Source organism: Struthio camelus, chromosome 8, assembly GCF_040807025.1.
Source record: "Struthio camelus isolate bStrCam1 chromosome 8, bStrCam1.hap1, whole genome shotgun sequence".
NCBI classification, from domain to species: Eukaryota; Metazoa; Chordata; class Aves; order Struthioniformes; family Struthionidae; genus Struthio; species Struthio camelus.
The window spans coordinates 30,075,627-30,101,020 of record NC_090949.1 but is presented as its reverse complement, the minus strand read 5'-3'; the positions used below and the strand labels follow the sequence as shown (position 1 = coordinate 30,101,020).

The window sequence follows — 25,394 nt, the reverse complement described above, 5'->3', positions numbered from 1 at the left end:
CTCTTTAAAGTCATTGGGCTGGGCAAAAGCTCCCTGCTTTGGTCATGCATCAGGGGAAAGCAAGCCCTCTAAAAATTGTGATTTTTCTAATTATTTATATTGTGGTACCACATAAGGGCCCTAGTCTTTGATCAGCACTAAATTTTTAAAACCTAAAGAAGAACAACCCCTCCCCTGCCATCCCATGCCACCCCTCCAGTGTTTGTTCCCCCAAGTCTTGATTAACTCTCAGTTTTCAAAAGGAAATTAGGCAGCAAAGGAAAAAAAATAGAACAGATGATAAAGTTTGCCTTTAAGCTCAAAATTATGGTTAGGAAAGAGCTGAAATTGAAATTATATTGAAAAGAGAAGTATAGTTCGGATAAAATTCTCAAAACTCAGTTATGAGAAATACCACTTGTTGCCTGTTATAGTAACAAAGAGTAAAACCCTGGGGCCATTGAATTTGATCAGAGTTTTGACATTGACTGAGGAGTCAAATTTTTTAGTAAACTGACAAATTTGACCTTATTGCACACTACCAAAACATAGCTTGTGGCCAGACTCCAGACTGCAACATGGTAAACGCGTAGGCACCTACAAGCACAGATAACAAATCTGCTGGGTTAGGAGCCCCTCCCTTGCTAGGCGGGAGGAGGAGATCCTGAAACCCCCTGGCTTGGGATACCTTTGTCTGACTGGCAGTGCACTATAAGATGAATGAAAAAAGAGAGGAGAAATCTTTCTTTCAGTGCTTCCTTCTCCTTTGAAAGAAAAAGATTGGTATTTGTCTTTAAGAAATAGGCAGTCTGAATTTGTTTCAAAACCATGTAAAATATTAAGCTTCATTTCTTTAATATATTTCTAAAAACAGACCAGAAATTAGTTGCTTGCATCTTGTACTCTATGGCTGTGCTTAGAATTGGTGTGGTTCTCCTTTAAATAACCGTTCAGAAGTGATGAAATTCAGGCAGTGGTGTATCAATTAGCAGGGTGCGTTTCTTAGCGTTAGCTGCCTGGAAATGCAAAATGGCAAATCTGAGTCTGAAGGTCTGTCCCATGATTTTGCTTTCCCTACCTCTAACTGCAAATCAGCTTCGTTGTGACTTACAGTACAAGAAGTTGACGCATTTCTGCAGATCCGTGATAAGATATTTGTCTCTGCCCAGAAATGCAGTTGAAGTCGGCGTTCTGAATCTGTCCCTGCCGGGCCCTCGATGCATTAGTATTCCACTGGCAGCTGCCTGTAGGTAGGAATATTGTTTTTGTCCATAACCAGAGGGAACAATCAGACTAAGCCGTTCCCCGGCTATAAACCAGCCAAAGTAATTGGGTTTAATTTTAATTTTTGTAATAGCTTTAAATTAATAGGAGCAGCTGCTGCCACAGTGTGTGGGTGTCCTTTTCCAGAAGGCACAGAACAAAAAAGGGAAAGAGTAAACAATAGTGCGTCTAGGACACAAAGGTTAATTCAAGAACTGAGCAATGTCTTTTCGTTATCAAAAACTCAGTTGGTGATAGCTAGCACTGTGTCGCTCTTCTTTCTTTTTCTTTTCTTTTTTTTTTTTTTCTTTAATTCTCTGATAAGATCTGAATCTGATTAGGCTCCTGTGTGTGAAGATGTGTTGTTGGTATCTAAACACGAACTCTCTTTCTCTATGTGACTCACAAATAGATTAGCAGTGACAAAGTGCTAGGAGAGATAAAAATAGATTAGCAGTGACAGGAGTACTATTATAATTATTTTTGGAAGATATGGTTTGAATTAAGAGTTTGGGCACTTTCTGCCCTGAGAGGGTGAATTTAAGCCTAGGAACTGAGGATGGTTTCTGCTGTTGTGTCAGACACCAGATAGTGAAATGTCAATACCAGATGTCCTAGACATCAAGATTAGCCATAATAGCCAAATGCAGCCATAAAGTGATGTGTCAAAGTGGATAATAAAACAGATGCTTAGCTTCTATAATGAGGGGGAAAGGGAACAAAATATCAAAAGTGTCTTTAATACATTAACGAAAGTTGTCTTCAACTTGCTGAAAAGTAGAAAGTTATTGAACCAAGGAGAACTAGGTGTCATTTAAACATTAACTATCAGCTGGTGAATTTCAGTAACCATTACCCTTTTTAAAATCCTGAAATTCTTCCTGTTGGTTTCGTTTTACATGAAATTTTTATTGCAGAAAGTAAGGCTTGTCCTTTGTTATTTCTCCCATGCTAACTTGGAAACAAATAAAGTTCAACAACTCAGCAACCTACTGTTTAAACTTGCATTACAGTCTGAGGACTGGGAGCTAGAATACATTTACCCACTGCCATATCATCTGCTTGATTTGAGATCAAATGAGGGATGTCCTATAGCACTCCAGAGTAAGGATGAACGATAGAAATATGTTAAGAAACTGGAGAAACCTATTAGGCTGGGATACTGCATGCAGACAGCTGGTGGCCTTTCTCTCCGCCACTGCTATTTTTGAAAATTTCAAAAGTTTTTTTTTCTATACTTCACATTTGTGGCTTAAAAATCAGTTTTAGCTCTTAGTGATAAGCCAGTGTTGTATTTACCCCAAAAGTGCTGAAATAAATTCTTGAAGCCCTGAATGCTCAAGAACCAGGGCAAGAAAGGGGGCAAATTATTCTTTCTTCAAGTCTAATTAACTGCATCACTGGCTTTTTATTGTACTTTTTCAAGAACATCTCAATTCTTTTCTGTTTCTCTTCGTAGCTCCTGAGTCTTGCTGATCAGACTCCTTAACTGCTGCTAATTGGCAAACATGTCCTTCTGCATAATGAGAGGGTTTTGTCCTCTATTTCGTATTAGCACCAAAAGGCCAAAACTGATGCTCTGCAGTCGGCCAGCTTCTCGGAACCATTACAAAGAGGCACATTACTACTGCTATGGCTGTAAATCTTATTATGTTTTCCCTCACCATGATCCTAGTTAGCTGAGATCTGCTGCAGTCATTAGATGAGACCTGTTTATAATGTTGTGTAATTGAATTAGTTAGAGTCTGCAGGACCATAGTGGTTTGTTGCCAAACATGACTGGTAACTTAGTTACACCAAATTACAAGTGCATGGCGTGAATAGAGAATCTCATATCTACATAAAGGTAGAAAATCCATGTACAAGTGCAGAAGGGGTGCAAACAGAAATATTGAACATCTCCAGAACAAGGGTCTGATACCCCTCAGTTCTGTGAAGAAATAAAAGAATATTTACAGTTGGGAGAACGATGTCAGGCAGACATTTGTTACTCCTTAAATAGATACCATCTTAAAAACAGTGATATTAATGTCTCTGTTATAATTATTTACCATCATGTATCTTGGTTTTTATCATGTCAGCATTACAAGCTAACAATCTTGAGAAGGGCAGCAGTCCAGTTTGGAAGGGGACCAAACATCTGTTTCTCCCTCACTTTCTCATTTAGGATTAGGTTATTTACCATAGCTGAAGGTTTTGGTTTTGGACTTTTCCCCCTTCCATAATTTATCTTCTTCCTCCGTTCTTGGCCTAGATGTTGGTATGTTTCCTGACTGTTAAGGGCTCTAATAACACAAAGGTATCCCGAAGCTCAGGACCAGTCTGTCAGTGTTGCCTTATACTACTGTTCCTTCATTAATGATGCCTTATCTTGGGACTGGAGAATCGGGCCTGCGTCAAAGGCTGTAGCCACGCTCCAGCCAGAGGTTTGGCTGACGCCTGTGGAGCGGTACTGGGTCTGGCTCGCTTGAGGAGAAGGCAGGGGACAGCTGCCCACCCCGCGTCTCTGTGGGAGCGGGTCTTGTCGGCTGGGTGAAACGCTCCTCTTCTGCGGCGCTACTGCGTGCGGGAGCTCCGGCACGCGTCCTCCGGCATCCACTTCCCAGCTCCTGAGCTGTTCAGATTGATTCACTTGGTTTGTTTGAGATGAAATATGAATCTCAGATAGCCTTTTAGTTCAGATTTCTTATGTCTATTTACATATGTTTCAATGTTGGTTTTTGTTTTTAGGCAAAGAATACCTTCTAAAAATGTGTATTACTATCGCTGTCCGGACCACAGGAAGAACTATGTCATGTCATTTGCTTTTTGCTTTGACCGTGAGGATGACGTTTACCAGTTTGCCTACTGCTACCCCTACACCTATACTCGCCTTCAGCACTATCTTGACAACCTACAGAGGAGGAATATGGACTACTTTTGCAGAGAATTGCTTGGACTCAGTGTGGTAAGTAATAAGCGTATTTGCCAACTAGCATGCTTCATTATGAATGCCTACCCTTAAATGCTTATAGTGCATAATTTGTCATCTCTACTAAAAGACACACGCACATATTTGTTTTACTACTATCAGTGACGCATGAGCTAGCTTGCTTGCATAGTGAAATATAGACAAATGCTATTTTAATTTCATATAAAATATTTCCTTTTTGATTTACAAAGCAATGCTAAAATTCCTAGGTAGGATCAACTCACCTCTAAAGTTATTAAAGGAAGAAACTGAAACAGCTTTATTGAAGAAATAGGATTTTTAGAGTACTCTGTCTGTCTATCTTTCTGGAAGTACTCTCCTATTCAGGAGGAAATAAGCATCTTTGGAATTAAAATGTAACTTTTCCTGGGAAAATACTGCAAAGCATTTAGAAATCTACCTTTAGAAAAAAAAAAACCTTAAAAATGGCTGTTTTGGTGGCTTGAATAACAGGGGTTTAGTGATCTCAATTTAGATCCTAGTGGCCACAGGAAAATGAAATATGATAGTTCTTCCTGGTGCTGGAAGTAGGCATAATGGGTGAGGTTGAACTTCTGCTCTCTTTGCTATAAACTTTCTCTGAACTGAAGTGTTGCCTGTCCTGAGGATTCTGAAATCATGACTCAGCCACTCCCATATCGTCTCAGAAGTCATCAGATTAAAAAATAATTGCTGAACCTTTGGGTTTTTCCCTTTTACTTTGTCAGACTTTATACTAGACTTGTTTCACATTTTTAATCTTTTCTCTGAGATTATATTTGGTCTACACTTGCAGTGCGTGACAGGGGGGAAGAAGAAGAAAGCTGCAATTCTTCTGAAGTGTGCTTTAGCACCTGGGGCTTTAAAAACAATCCTATAATACATCATGAAAATCCAAATAAAATCATACAAATAGTCAGCATTGGAATAAAAAAAAGGACTTGCAGTAGTAGAATAGTAACAGAGTATTCCATTGAGTTCCCTATGCTAGCATAAAACTTGGAGAAAATACCAACTCTGATAGAAGAATAAGGAAAGAATTAACAAAAGAAAGCATTATGTTAACCCTTTTGTCAGTTAAGTACAGTTCCTAGTTGACCATTACATATTCCTGACTGATATTAATTATTAATCTTCTCAATTAGGGGGCCAGACATATAAGGGGAAGGGATCTTTTTTAAAAAAAAAAAAAAAAAAAAGTAAAATCTTCAGAGGGTGGGAGTAAAGAGCACCATTTTAATATTTGTAGGGTTTTAATTATTAATCATAGAGGATAGAACTGTCATTAATTCTAAATGAAACTGAATTTGTTTCCTTTCACTGTGAAAATAGTGTATAAACAGTACATTTGCTTATTCATCAAAACCATGATCTGACTGATTAAAATACTGAGATAGATGGATTTGTCTTTTATCTGCATTTTGACAGACAGAATTATACTCTTAAATCTTGTTAACATTGTGTTACCAGTTGCTAAATATTATTTTTCATATTTCAGCGAACTAAACAAACAGATGCCATTCAAAATATGGCAGGAAATGTGCTGTGTATAAGTCCTGATTTTATATCTATATGTACACACACAGTATGTTTTGCAGAAATTGGTATGGTAACATTTTGCAGCTCGCCATGCTGATCTGTATAAAAAGCTTCTGAATCAGGCTCACAGTGTAATCTTTGTAAGTAACATTACAATCTGGGAGCATTTCTGGCTTTTCTCCACACACAACTGTCCTAGAACAGCTTGGTAATTTAATGTCTTTGCTGAGCTTGAATAGACAATTTCCATAAGCTCTCTGCGAGTTAAATATTTTATCATAGAGCTTTGTTGCTATCATACATCTTTAAATGGTGAAAAACAGGATCCTTCAGTCCTCGCTGCACAGTGCTTCATCAAAGCAGGAGCTGGCTGCACTTTAGAGGATTGCGTGCCGTATAGGGTAGGTTTAGAGCTACAAACCAGAGCTTCGTCCCTGCTCTGGCTCCCTAAAAGCTCTCTATTCCTGGCCGAGGGATGATGTTGCTGGTAGAATGTGGTGAAAGGACACCTAAAATTGCCTTCTGAGCATACACTCTGAAGTCCTCATGCAGGGAGTGGGGCTGGAGTGGAGCAGCATGTTAGGGAGAAGCTGCCACGTAGCCGCCATTACCTCTGCTTTGTCCCAGGAGGATTTTATGGCTCCTCGCAGCGGTTTAAGATTTTGAGCATGGAGAACAGTTTGACGCAATTTCAGTTTTCCTGGATTGTAAAGTTTTGCACTGGGCCTCTTGGAGACAACAGAATCTCGCCACAGATCTTTGGGTTTTTTTCTCGGTAGCGGAACTATAAAATGCAAGTCACAAGAAACCATGCTTAGATGATTGCTCCTGAAGGCTTTCTGAGTGCACATTTTGCTGCATGTAATGTTTTCAAGGCAATCTAATTTCTAATCTAATTTCATATTTTCTGTAAAGAAAGTACTATGCCTCCATTAACTCCTTAAATGCTTTCACTAATTCTACGAAAATTGAAAGTGAAATATCAGTATGGGACATGTAATTGTCATTAGGATGCAGAATGGCAAAGTGGTTCAGAGCCAAATGGCAAAGATTCCCATTGCCAGTGTGAATGGATAACTTTGCTGTCTATTTCTGACCTTTCAATGTTTATATTCTGTACTTCAGAGAGCTATCCCACATTCTAGTTGTGCCAAATGATCTTGAAAATAGTCTCTCCTGCAAGCTAGCTATCACGGCCACGTAGGTATCATTTATACTGCCATTTTCATTCTGCCATTGCTGGCCTGGGGTAACTTCAGATCTTGTACAGTCTACCCCAACAAATCTTAAGTTCAAAATCTGTGGGCATTTTTTTTAAATTGTACTGTTTTTTGCATATTATGTATGTATCTGTCATCTTGGCATATACTATACAATGTTGGACAACATAATATAATGAAAAACTATATTTCTGTTAAAGTATAAGCGCAGGCACAATTTCTATTTACAGTACCTATTTTATGATACTTGCAGTCTTACGTATAGTGAAAGCTATGTGTAGCATTATAAATAATATTTCAGAGTTGGCAAAATTTTTGTGTGTGTAACCATTTGAAGTTGGTAGTCTAAATTAGCTGCATATGCTTGAAGCGTGTGGACAATTGATGAGACCTGTACCTCTACCAGTGTTGCACTACCACACATACTAAATTAAATGAGTTTTGGTGAGCCTGGCTCAGCTTCTACAGTCCGCTTTACAAATTGCCTCTGCCTTGGCAATATTTTCATTATTCACTCAAAAGAAAACCAAGATTAATTGGAGACAGACACTTCCTTTCACCCCATTAGGCAATGGCGCTTCCAAATTACGCTTGAGGAGTATTGAGACTACGCATACAAACCACAAGCCTCCAAGGGACTTGCACTGTACACAGAGGTGGGAATATGGAATTCTGTTAAATTAAATATTAAACATACATATTTTAAAACAAGAAGGCAATATGTCTAATGTAGAGCTCTGTAAGCGAGCCAATCTCTTAAGTCAGACATGAGATACTGAGTGGAACAGATTGGAACACAAGGTGCTTCCTTCTGATCCCGTACCAGTTTGGTGTACAGCTTTTAATTTTGTAAATTACTCCTGGTTTATGCTGGTATCAGAGAGATCAGAATCAGGCCCTATGACTGTGTAACAGCACACCAGATGTCACATTGCTGGTTCATTGATCAAATATCCCTTACTCGCTGTCTAAATGACTGGGTAACCCCGTAAAAAGAGCTAATCACTTCTCCTGATATCTACTAGTCCATTTTTAACTGCTCAGTTATGACTTTTAAAGCATGGCGCAAAGAAAATGGACAATTTTTCTAAGGTTAAATTTCCCATTTCTGTGTTCAGTGTTAGGTTATGTAATAATAGTTCTATTAAAGAAAAGTATACTCTTCTTCTTTGAAAAAAAGTAGAAGTTACAGGCTTCAGTGTGATGTATCATACCTTTGGAATCATGTTAGTATCGGATTTTGTACTTTCCAAGGGTTCTAACTGCAACTAGGTTGAAATGTCATCTAAATGCAATTTGTGGTAATTTACTTGGTCTGAAAAAGGCCACAGAAATAATACTAAAAAAAAAAAAAAAGAGTAAACTCCACTTCTCATTTCTCTAGGATCTAAAGGTGCACCTACATATATGTTCAGTTCATGTTCTCTTTATTCAGTGGTGTATCTGTTTACTTATACAGTACTGCTGTTCCTGTAGCATTCCTAGTAGATGACATCCCAAAACTATATGCCAGATTTTAAATGCTTCTACAGATATTTTCTTAGCTGGATTGGATATCAGCAGAGGCAGAGTTGGACCTAAAAATAACATATACTACAAATCATATTTTCTCTCTGAAAGAACTGCTAGTGTTAAAAGCACATTGTGTGTGCATGCATGCATATGAGAGGGGAAGATCCTGGGGAAAAACAACAGTGAACTATTTTTTGCTATCAGTTTTAAGGAAAATTTCTCCATTAGAATTAAAAGAAAGTTCTGGGAGATAAACTGACATGTAGGAATCACAGAGAACCTAAGTAATATGAAACTGTGTTACTGTTGCAAGTTGCCATCTGTCTTTAGGTTATATGCAACTATTTATCATAAAAACAAGAATACTTTGGTTTAGGTTGGCAGCAATATCTAGTTTTACAAAAAGCAAACTCAATGAAATCGTCCTTTACAGTTAATATTGTGCAAGGCTACTACATGTATAGGCTGGATATTTCTTAAATACCGGAAAGAACGCTATTCCATACAGTAAAATCGTTGCTAGGAGGATTTGCATAAATTGTTGTTTATCTAACCATCAGAGTAACAAATCTTAAATAAGGAAAAAGGGATTCAAATCTTCAGTCAACTTTTCAGCACACATTTTATAGCTACCCCTGTCCATTTAAAAACTTTTAGGGGAAAAAAAACCCCAAACCTTAGGACTTCACAAGAAAGAAGCTTTGAGCATAATGACTCCGTTGGGGGAAGAGATCAACTGCAGAAAAACTGTTATGATCTACTTTATAACATGAAAACCTCCCGAGAGGAATGACAGTAAATAAATTGTATGTATTGTTGTTAGTCTATACAAGCTGTTTTTGTCCATAGGTCCCAAGTGGCATCTCTTCATCCTATAGCAATAAGGAGAAACCTTTGGAAAGTCAAGGACCTTTCTACAGCTTTCCCTGGATTTTCGGTAGCTGCGCTGGTTGGCCTTTGGCTTCGTGGCCCTTCTGCTTGCACCTCAGGCTCTTCACCTCATCGTAACTCCACGCTTGTCCTTCTGGTTTGCCCATTTCCCTGTCTCCATTCCTCTCTTTCCTTTTCTTTCCATTTAGTTTATACCTTCCTAAGCAAACTACAAAGTAGTGGCACTTATTTAAATGTTTACTGCTCTTACGTTATTTGTTCTACTGTGTTCCTGCCCATTCCTTTCCCTTCTGTCTTTGAGTTGTGATGGGAAAATCCAAAATAGTTTTTAGGTCTTTCAAATTACCAGGAGTGCACAAGGTAGTCATGTTTTTTTCAGCACATTCAATCTCTTGTGCATCCTCAATCCCCATCCCAATGCTGTGCTGTGTAACTTCGCATCCTGTCCTGTGTCTTGTTTCCCTTGTTCTTATGTCTCTTGTGCTCCCTGTTTGCTCCATCCTCTGATAGGTACCTCCACGTTTCTGGAGAAGCTGGTGCAATATGTAGGTTTTTTGGCCTGTGGTTAGAGAATTTATAGGGCTTCAGCCTCAGAGGAAATATGCTGGCTGCCTGAATAGCTAGCCACTTTGCTAGTGCACCTTCCCTCTCACTGCCTTTCTTCCTGCGGGACAAGCAGATTGGTTAGGATATTTATGTTATGCAGCTGTGTTGTGAACTTTTCCAGAGAAAAGGTAAAATTGCCTCCATGGCTATTTTGAACCTAGGGACATGAAGGTAATCTCAGGCACTTAGCTTCTGCCTGAAGCAGAAGCAGATTATTTGAGTATAGAAACTTCTCTGAAGCACCCAGTTCATTTATGGGCCCTGAGCATATGTAAGACATGTTGACAATATTGAATTAAGCTCGAGATTTTCTCAGAAGAGTGCTTCAGAGTGATGATGAGCTACTTGGTCGTCCTGACATACTTGAACTAACACCCAAGTGCAGGAAGGCATTTCATGGTGATGCCAAATTTCAGGTGAGAGGCGGAATATCATACACATTCCTGTCCTCAGCACTTTCTACTGCTTGGTTGGGTGCCACAGTGCCCAGTGGCTCTTCTGATCCTGTTAGAAACCAAACTATCTTTGCCCACACAATCAGTTCCACCTACAGATCTGGGCAGTTACCTTAAATTATTGCGCTCCAAGCTTTTTGGGCGAATGACTGTTTATTTTACTTTACCTGTACAGCACCTTGCTCCTTTTTTGGTTGGTGTTTGGGATATAGCATAATAAATCCAGTTAATATCATTCAATCAAAAAAAGAAGTTGGGGGTCCCGTATGTACACCAGTGTAAAGCCTTTTATGGTTTTAACATTCACATAATTGCCCTCAGGACATACACATATTTTGAACACACCTATAACTCTAGAAACCAGTGCAAACCTTAGATTACATTTGTTCTTCTTCCACTTTCATTTACAGAAATTCATTTTCCCTCTTTTGTAGCACAGCATTAAGCAATAATTACCATGTTGGTAGTGATGCTGAGTGCACTTGCATGTAGGGGAAATCGTGCTATGTGGAGCTATTAGCTACACTTGCCCAGTAGCACTTTACTGCATTGACTCTGTTGGGATTTTGACAGTGTTTGAGTTAGTTTCTGTTTAGATCTCCTGAGTGGTGGCTGTGTGACACATCTGTGAGGCCGGAGTTGTATTTTAATCTTTGATTGTAGACCCAGAAGATGGTTAGCCTGGCTCACATTACCTGTGGGGCTGAGCCCTTGGCACTGAAGGCTTCTTTACAAATTTTAAAATCCGCTCAAGTCAAAGGATTTGGATTTATGACTTTTAATTTAGCCAAAGAAAGGGCTATTTATTGATTTAGCTTTATACTAACTATATAATGTAATGGTTATTAAAACCTTTGAGTACCTTAGGCAAAATCTTGTTGACATAATTTGTGTAAACTGAACATTGTGACTCTCATCCAGAAAAAATGCTTAAGCGTAGGTTTAATCGTAAGTATGGTCAATAGTGCTGTTGAAGTCACTGGCATAATTCGTGGGATTGAAATTAAATCTATGTAAAAGTGTCTCTAGATCTAAGGTCAAAACACTCAACACCTTGCAGGGTCAAGGCCATGTACCCTAATATTGTACCATTTTCCTATGATAGCACTGTCACTGTTAATAACGTGTATACAGCAAAAAATGTAAATCCTAGAATTTAAATCCAAATTCTCAGTATCTCTGGCCAAATGCATTTCTTACAAAGTAAGAAAGGATGATGCTTTCAGTGGGATCTGCATGTAAATGGATTTGGCTGTTGCTTGATTTAGGCTGTTTGCTTGATTTTGAATCTTTTTAAATTTTTTTTTTTGGTTGATAAACTCTCAGATTGTTGCTTATCTAGCATTTCACCTTTGCCTATTGTACGCTGACACCACTGAGGCTAAGAGCTGAGTTAGAGCTTTAGTCCCTGATAGCAAATGGATTTGGCCAGTAACTTCATCTGCTCCTTGTAGCATAAGAATAAAGCACGTTCTCAGTGAGCTATATGTGGTTTCAAGTAACTTTCCAACATTACAAAATTCCTACTGGATGTTTTTTAAAACTTGTATTTATGTTTATGAGCCATTTACTGCTCCTTTAAAAATAATGCAAAACAGCTAAAAAAAAAAAAAAACCCAAACAACTTTGTTAAATTCATTGAGGATTTGAGTTTTCCACAAACCTTCCTCCTCCCTCCCTTCAGATTCATCTTTCCTCTTGTTGTGATTTAAGCATAGATGTTGTAATGGTAGAAAGGATGATACCTAATTAACTGAAGAAAATGAAATGTGATTTAAAGATGCATTCCCTTGTCTAACCGCCTCATTTGGGGATGTTGATTAATACTTCATGACTTCTGCATAAGTCTCTCTATTTGGAGAAGCTGGTTCAGGTAGTGTATTCTGCAACCCTTTCTGCAGTTCTCTATAAATGTGATAAATGCCCGCATGCAAAGTGAATCCCACCATTGCTCACCAGTCCTTTTTGTAGTGTATTTGGAAGTTGCGCACTTGACGCCTTGCATGTAAGAGGTTTGTCAGTGCTGATCCTGGAGTTCTGAACTTTTCTGAATTGTTATGAAAGTATTTTAGCATTAAAGAATAGAGTAATGAAGAAGGACATCAAACTTGCACCCAAGGGAGGCTAGTATTCTTTTTGTTTGAAGACATCAGTTTCTATTCGAATGTATTTTATTTTAGAATAATCATAATATTTCAGGAAAAAAGAGCACGTTCTAGAAAAGGCTGGCTGCTGTTGAAGTGCAACTGTCATCCACAAAAACCTAAAGCAAGATTTATCATTGTTTTGAAGACAAAACAACATGCAAATGACATAAGGATACAGGATTTTTTTAATGTAAAGAAGTAGGTACTTAACTGAAAAGTACTTTTAACTTCCTAAAAAATACAATATACGGTTTAAAACCTTTTAATGATCCTTAAAAGTGGTTTTATGTGGCATCCAATCATATTGGTACATGAAAAGAACTGCATTCACTGATAAAGATCTTCTTTTTCATGTTTTCAAACAGCAGCTGAGCACCATACTGTGGCAGCAGAGAACAATCTGAGAAAATGAACACAGATTGAAAAGGTCTCAGTTACATGACATTTTCAATGGAAAAAAGTCAGCCCTAGGCCAACAGTCAAAAGTTTTCATTCGGAATTCCTTAGAATCGTGGACATAGTTTTCTAGAGAAAGTGTTTATTGTTCTGAACAATTTGATTTGATGTTCTAAGAAATGTGTAACTTGAAGGAAAACAGAGGAGGGAAGCAATCCATTTCAGGAATTTTCATCAGTATGCACAAAAGCAAAATTGGTTTCAGAAATGAGATTTCTCCCATTTCTGAAAAATATTTATTTTGAATTCCATATTAATAGCATCTAATTTGCACATAGTCTTAATTAGTTAAATTATAAGAGGACTGTTAGTTTCTAAAAATTAGGTATAAAGATTTTTTTTCATGTGTTTATTATACATATTTTTTCCCATTAAGACTTTCTGCATTAAGGTGGATTATAGTTATGCATTAATACCCATCATGATATTTTTTTAATCAGTTTCTTAGTTCATTAGTAACAGATGTGCATTGTTAAAGATTTTTTAATATAAGTTGCTCAGAATTAAAGTATTAACTGGTCTTCTCCATATTTATGAAAGCTGCACAGTTCTGCAGCATAGAAGAAGGGAAAGTCTTATAACTATCATTAAAGAAAACCTAAACTTTTAGAGAACTTTTGCTCTGAGAGCCTCTAAAATGGTATATAAATGTCACTGAGTTCAGCTTTAATATTCTTCTCAGGATAGTGTCATTGCACCAATTTTATAGAGATGATTTGTTGCACAAGCGTGGATACGATCAGATAGCAGCAGTCTGTGATAAAGACTTTGGGATTCGTTCTCTGAGTGTATCCATAGTAAATGGAGTTAGTTTGTGTGGAGTTTTGCTGTGGAGTGGAGTCCTGAAGCCCAGCCGTGCTGCCAGGACCATGGACAGTGCTCCTGGTGTCTCCTTGGAGGCCCGCGTGCACCTTGTCGCACGCACCTCTCGGGAGATCAAAACACTAGTTTGCTCTTTCGGAAGTCTTGGTCTGCAAAATTGAAGCCAGACTTCTGGTAGTTACACACCTAAAAGAAGTTTAATACTTGGGAAACCAGGCCCCGTTTCTGACTGCTGAGCTCTTCGAAGTCTGGTCCATAGTATTTGAGAAAATAATTGGAAATGGAGTCCCCTATTTTACACAGTTCATGTGATTTAAGACTTCAGGTCTGTTTTTCTGATTTGCCTCCTGAGAATGAAAAATGACCAGTAGAGCCTTATGTCTGATGGAAAATTTATAGGAATGTCAGAGATGACTGATTAAAGGCACTTTATAGATTAACTGATGAAGACTAAAACAGAGGTTGGTGGTACAGTGTTGGTAAAATAGAAGACGTTTTGGCACTGACAGGTCAAGATGTCTGCTAGACCTAGACATTGATGTTAATCCAAACTATGAATATTTCAAAATCTCAAAGTTAAGGAGTAAAACAAGAACAATGTTTCTACTCCCATTAGGGTGCTCAAAGGCATTTCATCTACAGTGAGTGGAAATGCATCATCTCCATATTGCCAAGTAGCCTGCTCTCTCTACAACTCTGAAGGTTTCAAAGAAATAGTCTAGATGTTTAACATGTTCTAGGCAATCGGGTTACTAACATGAAGTGCTTTGGTATCTTCTGCTTGAGGACCCTCTCTTCTTTCTTATAGGAAGTTATGATGTTGTGGGGTCCCGGATAGCCTATAAAAGGTTTGTTAATTGGGATGGCCTCATTATGTAGAATCCAGGTAGTATATGTCTTCACTCTCAAGAGAACAAACTGCTCCATGTGAACTCTGTGAAGAAGAACATGCATTTCAAAAGTGTACTTTTCTGCTGTTGTCATCATCCTTACAGGATAATGTGGCAACACGGGATATGCCTTCAGCTCCAACTGATTCTGAAAGCCTTCAGAGCTTAAAGAATAAAACTGCACATATCCTTTGGATTTATATTATATAAAGAAATATTATTTTATAACAACAAATAACAGTACAATGCTGAACAAAATTGTCCTCTCATAAATGAATTTTAGATGCACTCAGGCCAAATAATGTGGCAGACTCAAATTACACAGAATCATAGAAAGGCAAAGAAAAAGGTTTTATATTTCTCAACAGAATTCCTATATGTCCATCTTGGCCCAAATTCCCATTAGCCATGGCAACCAATGAGAGAAACACATGACATCTAATTTGATGCTGACAAAGAGGTGGGATGCATTGATCTTTTTGGCAGAAAACTTTGTTCTTTTTCATTGCTATCATTCAGATTTTCTCATTACTGGACACAGATGGCAAAATATAATTTTATTAACTATACCATTTGTTTTGCAGTTCATCAATTAAATTCCAAAGAGTATAGAGACTAGTTTATGCTGGCCATTGACGAAAACAAGTTAGCAGCTAGAGCTATACTACAAATGGCTATAGATGGTGCATACAGTGCTTGAAGATCATTTGTTGCTATGACAGTAATGAAATAGAATAACCACAGACTCTGAAATCTCAGATTTCTCATGTTCCCAGAGAGCTGCAGGTAAATACAAAAAGTCTTTTGTTAGAGAGCTGGATTTTACTTCTTCACAACTACAGTGAATCTGTATGTATGTTACCGAATAAGCTGCTCTCTGCTCATTGGCAAGTTACATCAGAAAAAAGGAAAATGAATAGACAGCAAAACTCCTGGACAACAACCACCTCCCCTGTTATTTACTGCCAACATCAATATGAACCACCATGTAAGTACCAAGGACAGTAAACTGATGGATCCTGTATACCTAGCATCTCTGAGATCTCCAGTGTCAGCCGAGCACTCTTTTATAGAAGTGAATGAGGGCTGTATGTTAATTTCCTTTCCTGATCTCATATATCTTTTTCTTTCCTTTACCCAATAGTAAGTGTACCTATGCTGATTTTTGGACATCTAGGGAATGAATTGGATTCTGGAACGTATTTCCAGCCTATTTTTACGCACTTTCAAATAATGGCACAGCTTTCCTCATCTTCTCCAGTGATGTTCCAGCTGAAAGCTTACTCTAACAGGAAGGAAATTCTCTTCTGCAATTGGCGACGACAGAGTAGTATCTCCATAATCCCTTTTCCTAAACAACAGAATTTTTTCTTAGCTTTTGACCTAGGGGAATGCCTATTTTGTATATGTATATATTCAGCAAATGCAGATAAGCCATCTTCTTTCACACTGGCATAAATGGTTAACAGTACCTGCAGATATCAGAAATCAGAGCAAGAGATTTACAAAGATCATGGAATGGCGGTGGCTAATAAGCAAGGCAATAGTCCTTTTTGTAAACTACTAGCTCACAAAAGATACCTTCTTTGATTAGTTTGAAAGATTGCTGAATATAATTTAAAATCTGATCCAAGATTTAGGTTAGTCTGTATTCTAACACCAGTGCACACCTATAAGCTATTTGAAAGCAACAGTAACAGGTAAGTTTTTAATAAAGTAGGGAGGCCACATGCAGGAACAGACTATTCAGTACGTTTGGATTCTCCAGGCATTGTTACTATACAACAATTTACTAGAAATAATGATTATAAGATAATGATGTACAAACTAGGTCTTCCCAGTTATGTGTTATGGTATTAAAACTCTATAACTGACCATATGTTGTCATATTTCCCTGACCACACACACTTACTAAATATCAAGATGATCTTTCTGATGGCCTTAGCAAACATATTTCTGCACTCATCATAGATAGAATTCCTTAGAGCAGATTCATACTATATTCTGTATGCTGGGGCTACCCATCTGTACCCCTATTTCCAGCCAACATGAATATAAATTTTACAGCTTTTGTTCCAGGGGTGGTCTGAGTCAAATCTCTCTAGGAGACACCTTCACAACGTTGCTGTCAAGTAAGCTGATTGTATGTTGTTTGTTGCCAGTGCTCATGAATGCCAAAAGAATAAAACCAATCTCACATTAATAGATAACGTATAGCCAACGCTCTTTTCACATGCTTATTGTTTTTTTCCTCCAATTCTAACACAGAAGGAAATTGTTTCATGGCAATCTTGTTCTTTTGCATCTTAGAGCATTACTTGTGAATGTATCGTGAATTTGGAAGGTCAAGCCCTTTTCAAGTTTAAACATAGTGTCTAACGATAGACAGGAACCCAATGGTAACATGCTAATTTCTATAATGAGAAAACATCTTGTGATAATTTTCACATTTTCTCTCTGCTAATAACACTGTTGGGACTATTTATTGTTACTAATTTTGGAAAACCTGTCCCTCTCATTTTTTGCATTTTTTCTAAAACCATATAGCATCTAAAAGCGTATCTCACAGCCAATCTAAGTATTTCTTGATATTCTTGAGTTCATTTTCTATAAAATTTGTCAAAGGCCTTAGAAGGGTTTTGCGCTATTGTCAAAACTGCTTCTATTGTTTCTCTCTCTTGACACCTACACTGAAGCACTGGTCACATTCTCATTACTCTCTCTCTGTCAAAGTTGCCTTCCTTGTGAGTATAATGTTTGTTACAGAGGCAGTGTTGCAGAGAGATCTGAGATCTGACCTCTCCTGTGCTGTGTTTCATTAGAACAAAGATTCTCCTTGATTGCATCCAAAAAGTTTTCTCAAAGTTGTTTCAGAATTGACTAAATTGTTAGGTTATCTGTGTCCTTCCCAAAGGTTCCTGCTATATTTGAGAATATCATTTGCTTCTCGTAAGATTCCAGAAAGGCTACTTCTGCTTACACAAAACTGTATTCTTCAGGTATCGCCTTGATTTATTATATCCTTGTGTGGTGTCTCCACTCCTAACAATGTCAAAGAACTTCAGAAAGTCAAACTCCTTCAGTGGCCCCTTGTAGAAATATCCTTACTGTCTGTAGGGAAGATCAGTGCTGGAGTGTTTTACAGGCATTATGTGTTTAGTATTGGCTTCAGTTCTGGGTGTCTTTTGATAGGAGATTCCTGCAGTTGTTTCTTCCTCAACAGTCTAAGCATTCATCTATTTAACTTGCTAGTTGGGAGTCTCTCTCAGTGGCATGCATACAGAGGCAACCACGCACAAGAAATTTTAAGGTGTTATATACAAATGAATGTCTGTTCTCTGTGCAGTTTCTTGTGCCTCAGATTCATGTAATTTAATATGACAAAGAAAACGAAGAGCACTAGAGCTATGGCCAGGAGTAAAAGCATGGAAGAATTGGATATAAGTCTGTGGGAAGAATAGATGAAGTAATCTAGTTACTATAAGACACAAGAAGATGTTTTCAGTGGCTGTTTGTCTTTCAGTGTCCCTGATGAATCCATGATGACACACAGCCTTTGTGCTTGCCTGGATTTCTTACATATATTTCTTACATATATTGGTACTGTTGCAGCTAAGGCTACTCCTTTTCTTTATAGATCCTGAAGGACTGTGAAATACAAGAACCTTAGAGGGACGATGCATATCAAAGAACTTCAATGCGAGGACCACATTTGTGTTAAAAAGGACTGAAATAAACAGTGCTCTGTTCAATAAGCTCTTGATTGTGAACCTCAATATTTAGATGGGTCAATGACATTTCATGACCAATAGTATCAAAGGCAATTTATAGTGTTTTTTCACCCTGTCCATTACTATTAGCAAGTCAGCCAAGCAGTGCACCCAGGAGTGCCTTCATTCTACTTGGAGCCGTCTGCACAGCTAGGGCGTGTACGTTCCTACTACACTTTGTGAGCTCTCACAAGAAAGGAGTTGCTTGAAAACTTGCAGAATTTTTATATAGTGCTGCCTTCTCAGAATGCGTTTCAAGACCCTAACAATTTGTAGTGTACGGATTCCTGAGACAGCAATTTTAATAAGCCCCAAAACAGAATTATTTCTCTCATCCTGATCTTTACCAAAGACCTCCGAATATGGGAGAATGAGCATGTCCCTTGGAAGAGATGAAGACAATAATGAGCGACTGTTGGAAGGCAGGGATGCTAGAAAGGGGAAATGTCTTACAGTAGCATGGAAAATCCAAATGTCTAAGAAAACTTTGCTTAAGTGTAGCTACCACTGTAAAATTTCTGTGCTCTTTGCAAGTGTGTAGTCTGCTCTGGAAAGAATAGTGTGTGCATTTGGTCTTGTCCATCAGAGAGCTCAGAGACAGAATAATGTTCAATCATGATGTTAATCACAGCACAACAGTTTCTACTAAAATGGCTCTATAGAGGATTTATTCCCCCATCTATGCAGGTGCATAAAGAACTCTTATTGGTTGATGCATATACTGCAGTAAAAGAATAGACCCCTTTGTATTAAAACTACATGTCTGGGACTTTAACATAAAAACTGAAAAATCCCACAGTGCAAAACTGACTTAAACTCAATTTCCCTCTTCCCCTTTTACAATGTCAAGATGCCTGAGTGCTCAAGTGACTGAATAAGTACTAAATATTTAATGCATGGAGGTTACATTAACTGAGTCTTTGATCTGAAACTTCTTAAAAACATCTTAAAAGCCCTTCAAAAATGGGTTAGTATTTCATTACAGTCACTTAAAATAGATTTATTTTATCAAAACATCCTGTCAGAAAACCCAAAGCTGTGATTAATAACCTACAGCATTTTGACTAAAGCATCTCCTAATACTACTTTCTTAATGTATCAACAGATTGCCCATTGTAGGAAAGAAAGATTTGGCCCCATCACCTCTGTCTGGCACTTGTGTGTATGCAGTTTCTTTGCTCAGAGTTTGAACAGGGGCGTGCAATATATAATACGCACTATATAATTCTATCTGCTTGGCACTGTTCAAATAAAACATCTTTTATTTAATTTTGAGATTAAATCATTTATTTTTCTTTTTCTTCAGCATGGAGGAATATTAGTAGAGCAGTTTTCTGCAGGTGTTTTTGTATAGTAATATTTGCAAGTATTTGGGCAACACGGATAATGAGATCATCCAGGGAAAAGCCTGCTTTTCTTTAATCTGTAGAGAGGAATTTGAGAATAACTCTGGCTGCACTGTGGCTCTGTCCCCCAGGTTTTTTTAATGTTCAAGGGTAATATTCTATAGTGTGATATAATGTGAGGATCTGCCAGACCACTAGATGATAGAAGCATACACAGAGCCAGGTTTCGGTCTGATGTGTTTCCACTGCATCCATTAGACTTATGTCGTGAGAGAATTTGGCCCACCCAAATCTACCCTTCCTCCTTGCTGCGTATTTGTTTCTCAATAGCATGGATTTGTGCACCTGCGGATCCCACTCTGAAATTCCCACTGTTCTCCTCCTAACTGGATTTTTCTCCTGGTCCCGGATTTTGAAACAGCATTCTGAATTTTTCAGCTCATGCCCATCTTTTCTATTTCTTAACTCACACCAGCTTAACCTGTGTGAAAGAAGCAGAAAAGATCAGTTTAAGAAATTCTGGGCTGGTTCTCTTTTCTTAAGAATTGATAGATTAAAGCAAAATATCAAATGTATTCTGGGATAATAAAGGAAACTAAGCGCTAAGCTAAGTGTAGAATCGTATCTGGTGATATGCGGTTACTTTCTCAAGGCAAAGGTTAGGATTTCTTCTCAAGGCTCCCGCAGTACTAGTGAAAGGCACATGGCTAAACCCTCATGAATCACTTTGAAAATATATCCCTTATTTCTTAAGGGAAATGCACCTTTGTCAGTGTATAGCTTTTGTCAAAGATGTTTTGCATATAAAAACCATGTGTAGATTGAATCCTGTTATATAAAGCAAGGCTGGTTTTCTGTGGAGTTCTTTTGTAGTACCAACATTAAAAGGGTTGTTATAAATAAAAGTGGAATATAATTATAAATGCCCTTCTGAGGAAAAAAAAATCCTTGATTACCTTTGAATTCTTTTGCCCTTTAAAAAGGTTATATTTAACTGGTTCAGTTTCTTGATGTTTCAGTTCCCAAGGGAAATCAACCTCCAGTACGAACTGTTTCAATTGGGTTACATGACTTTACTTTGTGTCTTGCATTTGTTAACAGACAGGTTATATAACTCTGCAGGCTAAATATACATTGCTCTGTTTTTAGTTACCATTGATACTCTGTGTTGGAGGGATGACCAGACAGTGAGGGAAATGATTTTCAAAAATACAGCTGAAATTAACCCTTCCTGTTAAGAAAATAAGCTCCTTGAAAGAAGAGACCAGAAATAATGTGCGACTATCAATCTTAAGCTATAAAATGCATTTTAATGTTTTGACCTGCCTATCATCCATGTAGTTTATAACCCAAAGAAGTGGGCCACATTCTGCCCTTATTCCCAATGGCATAAAATCTGTGATATCGCTACTGACTGGAGTAGAATTTGCTTGAGTTTCTATAACTGAGAAAGCAATTGCGGAGTGTGCGTGCGCTACCTCACTGAAATGCAGGAGGCTGAATTATGGGGGGATATTTTCCATTTCTAGAAAGTCGGGAGTTGAATGCTTGTAGATTCATTATTCTTATATTGCTAACAAGTAATACGCTTTCCTGGTAGTGGAGAAGATGAAAGGACCTTTTAAAAAATATCAATAACAAAAAAGAAAAGAAAGAAAAAGGGGTTTCATCCAGGGTGTTTTTTTAGTCACTGATCAATAGCCCCACGAGAGTGCCATATTTAGAGAAGAAAGGCAAGCAAGCAAGCAGGAATTTTAACTAGCAGGAAGCCCATTGTAGCATGCTAGTGTTCAGGCAACTGATAAGAGAGGAGGAAGCATTTGTACTGAGAAACAAGCGAAAACTGGAACGTGTTTTACCACTTTGCCCATTTCACTTTACAAGTCCAACATACAGCATGCCAACTCTGGAGGCAAATTTAGACTCATTTTCTACATTGAATGGCGTAAAACTTGAACTGGCATGGAAAATGAGATATGTCAAACGATACTTTGATTCGGTATGCAATAATGTTTGTATTTGAGACGCTACATTTATGATAAAAATTAAATTAATGTAGAGACTGGCAACAAACTGCATGTCCCTTGTACAGTGAGGTAACACACTGGAGGCATCCACCAAAAATTGTTCTGTCACCTAGTTCTGTGCGGTAGGCAATGATGTGTATAATACTGTCATTTTACCTATATAAATGCAGAGAGCCTAACTGACACTTGTGGTGTTTCATTGTCATACAACCTATGTGAGTGAGATAGGACTTATGCTAAGACCATATGGCTGTGCTTCACACCTGGAGAAACTTTAGGAGTTTGTTTCTATGTTGAAATGACTTGTTTGTTTTATTTAAAAAGAGTGCAAATTCTATCTAGAATGCTTCCTTCCTAGAGGTTTTTGGAGTGCTGCTAAGTTAAGCCAAGCTGCCCGTACCTTCCTTTGTAGTCACCAGTGCTCTTGGCAGGCACCCTTATTTTTGCACTCGCTTGCTGATTGTATTTTTTAAATAAAGCTTTTGTGCTTTTTTAGAGTGTGATTTTTTTAAAAAGACATTAAAAACAACCACAAAGGGATCGCTTCAAATTTTCCAAGTCTCCTAAAAGAGCGGTGTTTTTAAAAAAAATCTCTCCAGAACACTTTTTTTCTGTTTTTTCTTTTTTCTTTTTCTTTTTTTGCCAGTTTGCTCCTTTTATTCAGTATAAGCATGTCTTTTCTTGTCGTCAGGCTGCGTAATCCGCTGTACCACATCTCCTGTGTGAAACCCACACAGTGACAGATTTATTTGTTACGTGAACTCTTTCAAAGTCTTTAATTACTAGTATAAGTTGTTTGCATTAAAAGTTTGCAGGCCTCTTCCTGTAACTTAAGTTTATTTACTTTTTTAAAATTCCTTCTCCCACTATTCTTGAGGCAGAAATAAATCCAGCTTTTTCTCCTCCAGCCTGGTTTACAGTGTGGCTGAAGTTGTTCTCTGTTTGAGGAAAAAGCATTATGTAGTGGTTAGACAGTGTAGTTAGACATCTGAGAGTCAGGAATTTTGCATTGTTTTTGCAGTTCTGGCCTTGCTTCACGGTTTTCAGCAAAACACTAGTATACTTTATAACGTTGTTTTGGTGTTCTGTTAATACTTGCAAGAGAAGGTTAAGTTCTTGATGCTCTAGAATTATGAAATACTCACTCTGATGCATAACGGTGCTATCTCCTTTAAAGCTTTGATAGTGGTTTTTTGTTCACACTTTGTTTTGCAGTTGACTATCTATCAGTGCAGTAAATTGAATTTCCTGTCTGCTATTCCCGTCTTCTAAAGGATTCACGTACCTGTAGAGTTGATCCTGCTCTTTCTTACTTGTCCTCTATCTAGTTTCTTTGTCATGAGGAACTTTAGGTATGATGCTTTTTTTAATTTCTAGCTAAATGATTGCTATATTTTAAAATGTGATAGCTCAAAACTCTCTCTTCAGGTAAGTTACTGATTACTTTTTTTCTTTAGGGAAATTATTTTAACTTTTTAGGTTCTGAGCCCGTTTTTCATCCAGCAAACTATTATAACAACTACCTTTGTCCAAGTAACTTTTTATCACTTCTAAGATGATCCAGTAATATTTTATGTGGGAACAGCTTACTGAAATAGAGTACAATTCAGACATACAAAACAGACCCCACAGATAGATAAGATAAAGTCTCACTTTGAGTGAGAGGGCGGACTGGATAACCTCCCAGAAGTCCATTCCAACCCACATTTCTGTGACTGCAAGAAACTAGATTTCATTTGATTTGCACAGCACAATGTACATCCAAACAGAGGACAGGATCATTGTCCTTCATCTGTGTTTTTATCTGTTACTTACCTTTTTAATTCTTGCTGTTGGTGGTCACTAACTCAGTTATTCTTTTAGACACATTTTTTGTGAAAAATAATTTCTGGTATTTTGGCTGTGTCTGGATGATAGTGCTGTTTTGTGTCATTTGGTTCCTTAAACATGTTAACTACACTAGAGAATTTCTGATAGTTTCTGGTAAAACAGAAATACCTTCAGCACTTGGATATGTACGCTGTCTAATTGAGCAAATATTACTGTTTTTAATGCAGGTATTAAAGTCAACTGATAGCTAGCTTTCTTGTTGAAATCCCCATTAACATTTAGCATCTGCAAAGAGGAAAAGGTTCTATAGCGGTAATATTTCTTCCTCCTCTGCAGAGAGAAGTCTTTAATTACATATTTCTCTTCTTCCCTGAAGTTTTAAGTACTATAATACAATTTCTAGAGGTCAAAGATTTTTGAGTTCTATGGTAAATAAGCACGAGTGAGCAAAGGCATTCTGGGGTCTGACCTGCCTGCTGGAGACCCTGTGGGTGGCGAGGGGCAGAGCAGAGAGGACTTGCAGCTGGGACAGTGCGCCTGGGATGCTGTGGCTCAGCACCCGTATGAGTGAGACCAAGCTACTTTTTCCTGGTGAGTGCTGCACTTCTCTCCACCCGGCTTCCCTCTGCCGTGCTTGGGACCAGCTCACTTGCCTCCTCCAGGTACCAGTTTCAAGGGGAGCTCCCCATTCATTCTGACTCTGCTTCCCTAATACAAGAATTAAGCTGTCTCTCCATGAATCGCATGAGCATTTCCAGTCCGAATGTTACCACAAAATCTTAGCTGTAAATTAGCTTCAGTCTTACCTAATTTGTTGTATATGGCATCTCAGTGTGGCTTATGTGCTGGATTGCATTAGACTGGGCTAACTAGGGAAGAATGGAAACCTGCCTTGAGAAAAATGTCCCACAGCTGAGCTTTTGGCATAGTTGTTGTTTTAATCAATATCTGAGTAGTAAAGATCCCGGGCAATCAAAGTCCTGGCCTTCTCACAGTCTCCTCCACTCTGTAAAGACACTTCCTGGTCTACTTTCAGTAAGTGCCCTGAAGGTTTGCAGCAGCATCCAGGCTCTTCATTGCCTTTAACTCCTCTCCAAGCTCCTTCTGCTCTCTCAGCCAAACTGTTTGCAATTTACCCCTTCTGCTACACCACATCACCCAAAATTGGTCTCACCCACCTTTTCCCTCCTTGGACTTGCTGTCTTACCAGTAAACTATGTATCCTGATATGCAACCTGCTACTTGCTCCTCTTCAAACATTTGGTATTTTAGGCAGATTTCTGTAACCTTATTGCAGAAGTAACTAGTATGATTAGTTTTTGTTCTGCTTTGCTTAAAATTGTTTGGCATCATGACTGTGCCATTCACGACAGTGTCTTGGGAACAGGAGCTCATAACCGTTGTGATTCTTCACCATAATATTGCTCTCATATTCAGCCTGAAACTAGGATAGTAGCATGGATACTCTGTGGTTTTAATGCTCTTTGCATCAATGTTAACTTTGTGTGTGTGTGAAAATTCCCTAAATCTCTTATTGCAAAATAGTTTTATTTGCAGATAGAAAGGAGCTAAACTTTCTTTCCTCTACAGTTTTCATTAGAGAGAGGCTTACTTGTACCACAGCAGCATGCTCAAATAAGCATTTTAATGTTGAATAAAGGTCAACACACTGGAATTTGAAACCATTAATC

General features: G+C 38.0%; 1 protein-coding gene across 5 annotated transcripts in view; it reads left to right on the top strand.

Annotated features, from left to right (window-relative positions):
- Positions 1-25,394, top strand: part of AGBL4 (AGBL carboxypeptidase 4) — a 964,275-nt gene that overhangs the window by 387,067 nt on the left and 551,814 nt on the right. For all 5 annotated transcript variants that reach the window (XM_068953088.1, XM_068953091.1, XM_068953089.1 and 2 more), the window contains one exon: positions 3,973-4,189. In XM_068953088.1, coding sequence (XP_068809189.1) covers positions 3,973-4,189 — 217 coding nt within the window. The remainder of the gene's footprint in view (positions 1-3,972; positions 4,190-25,394) is intronic.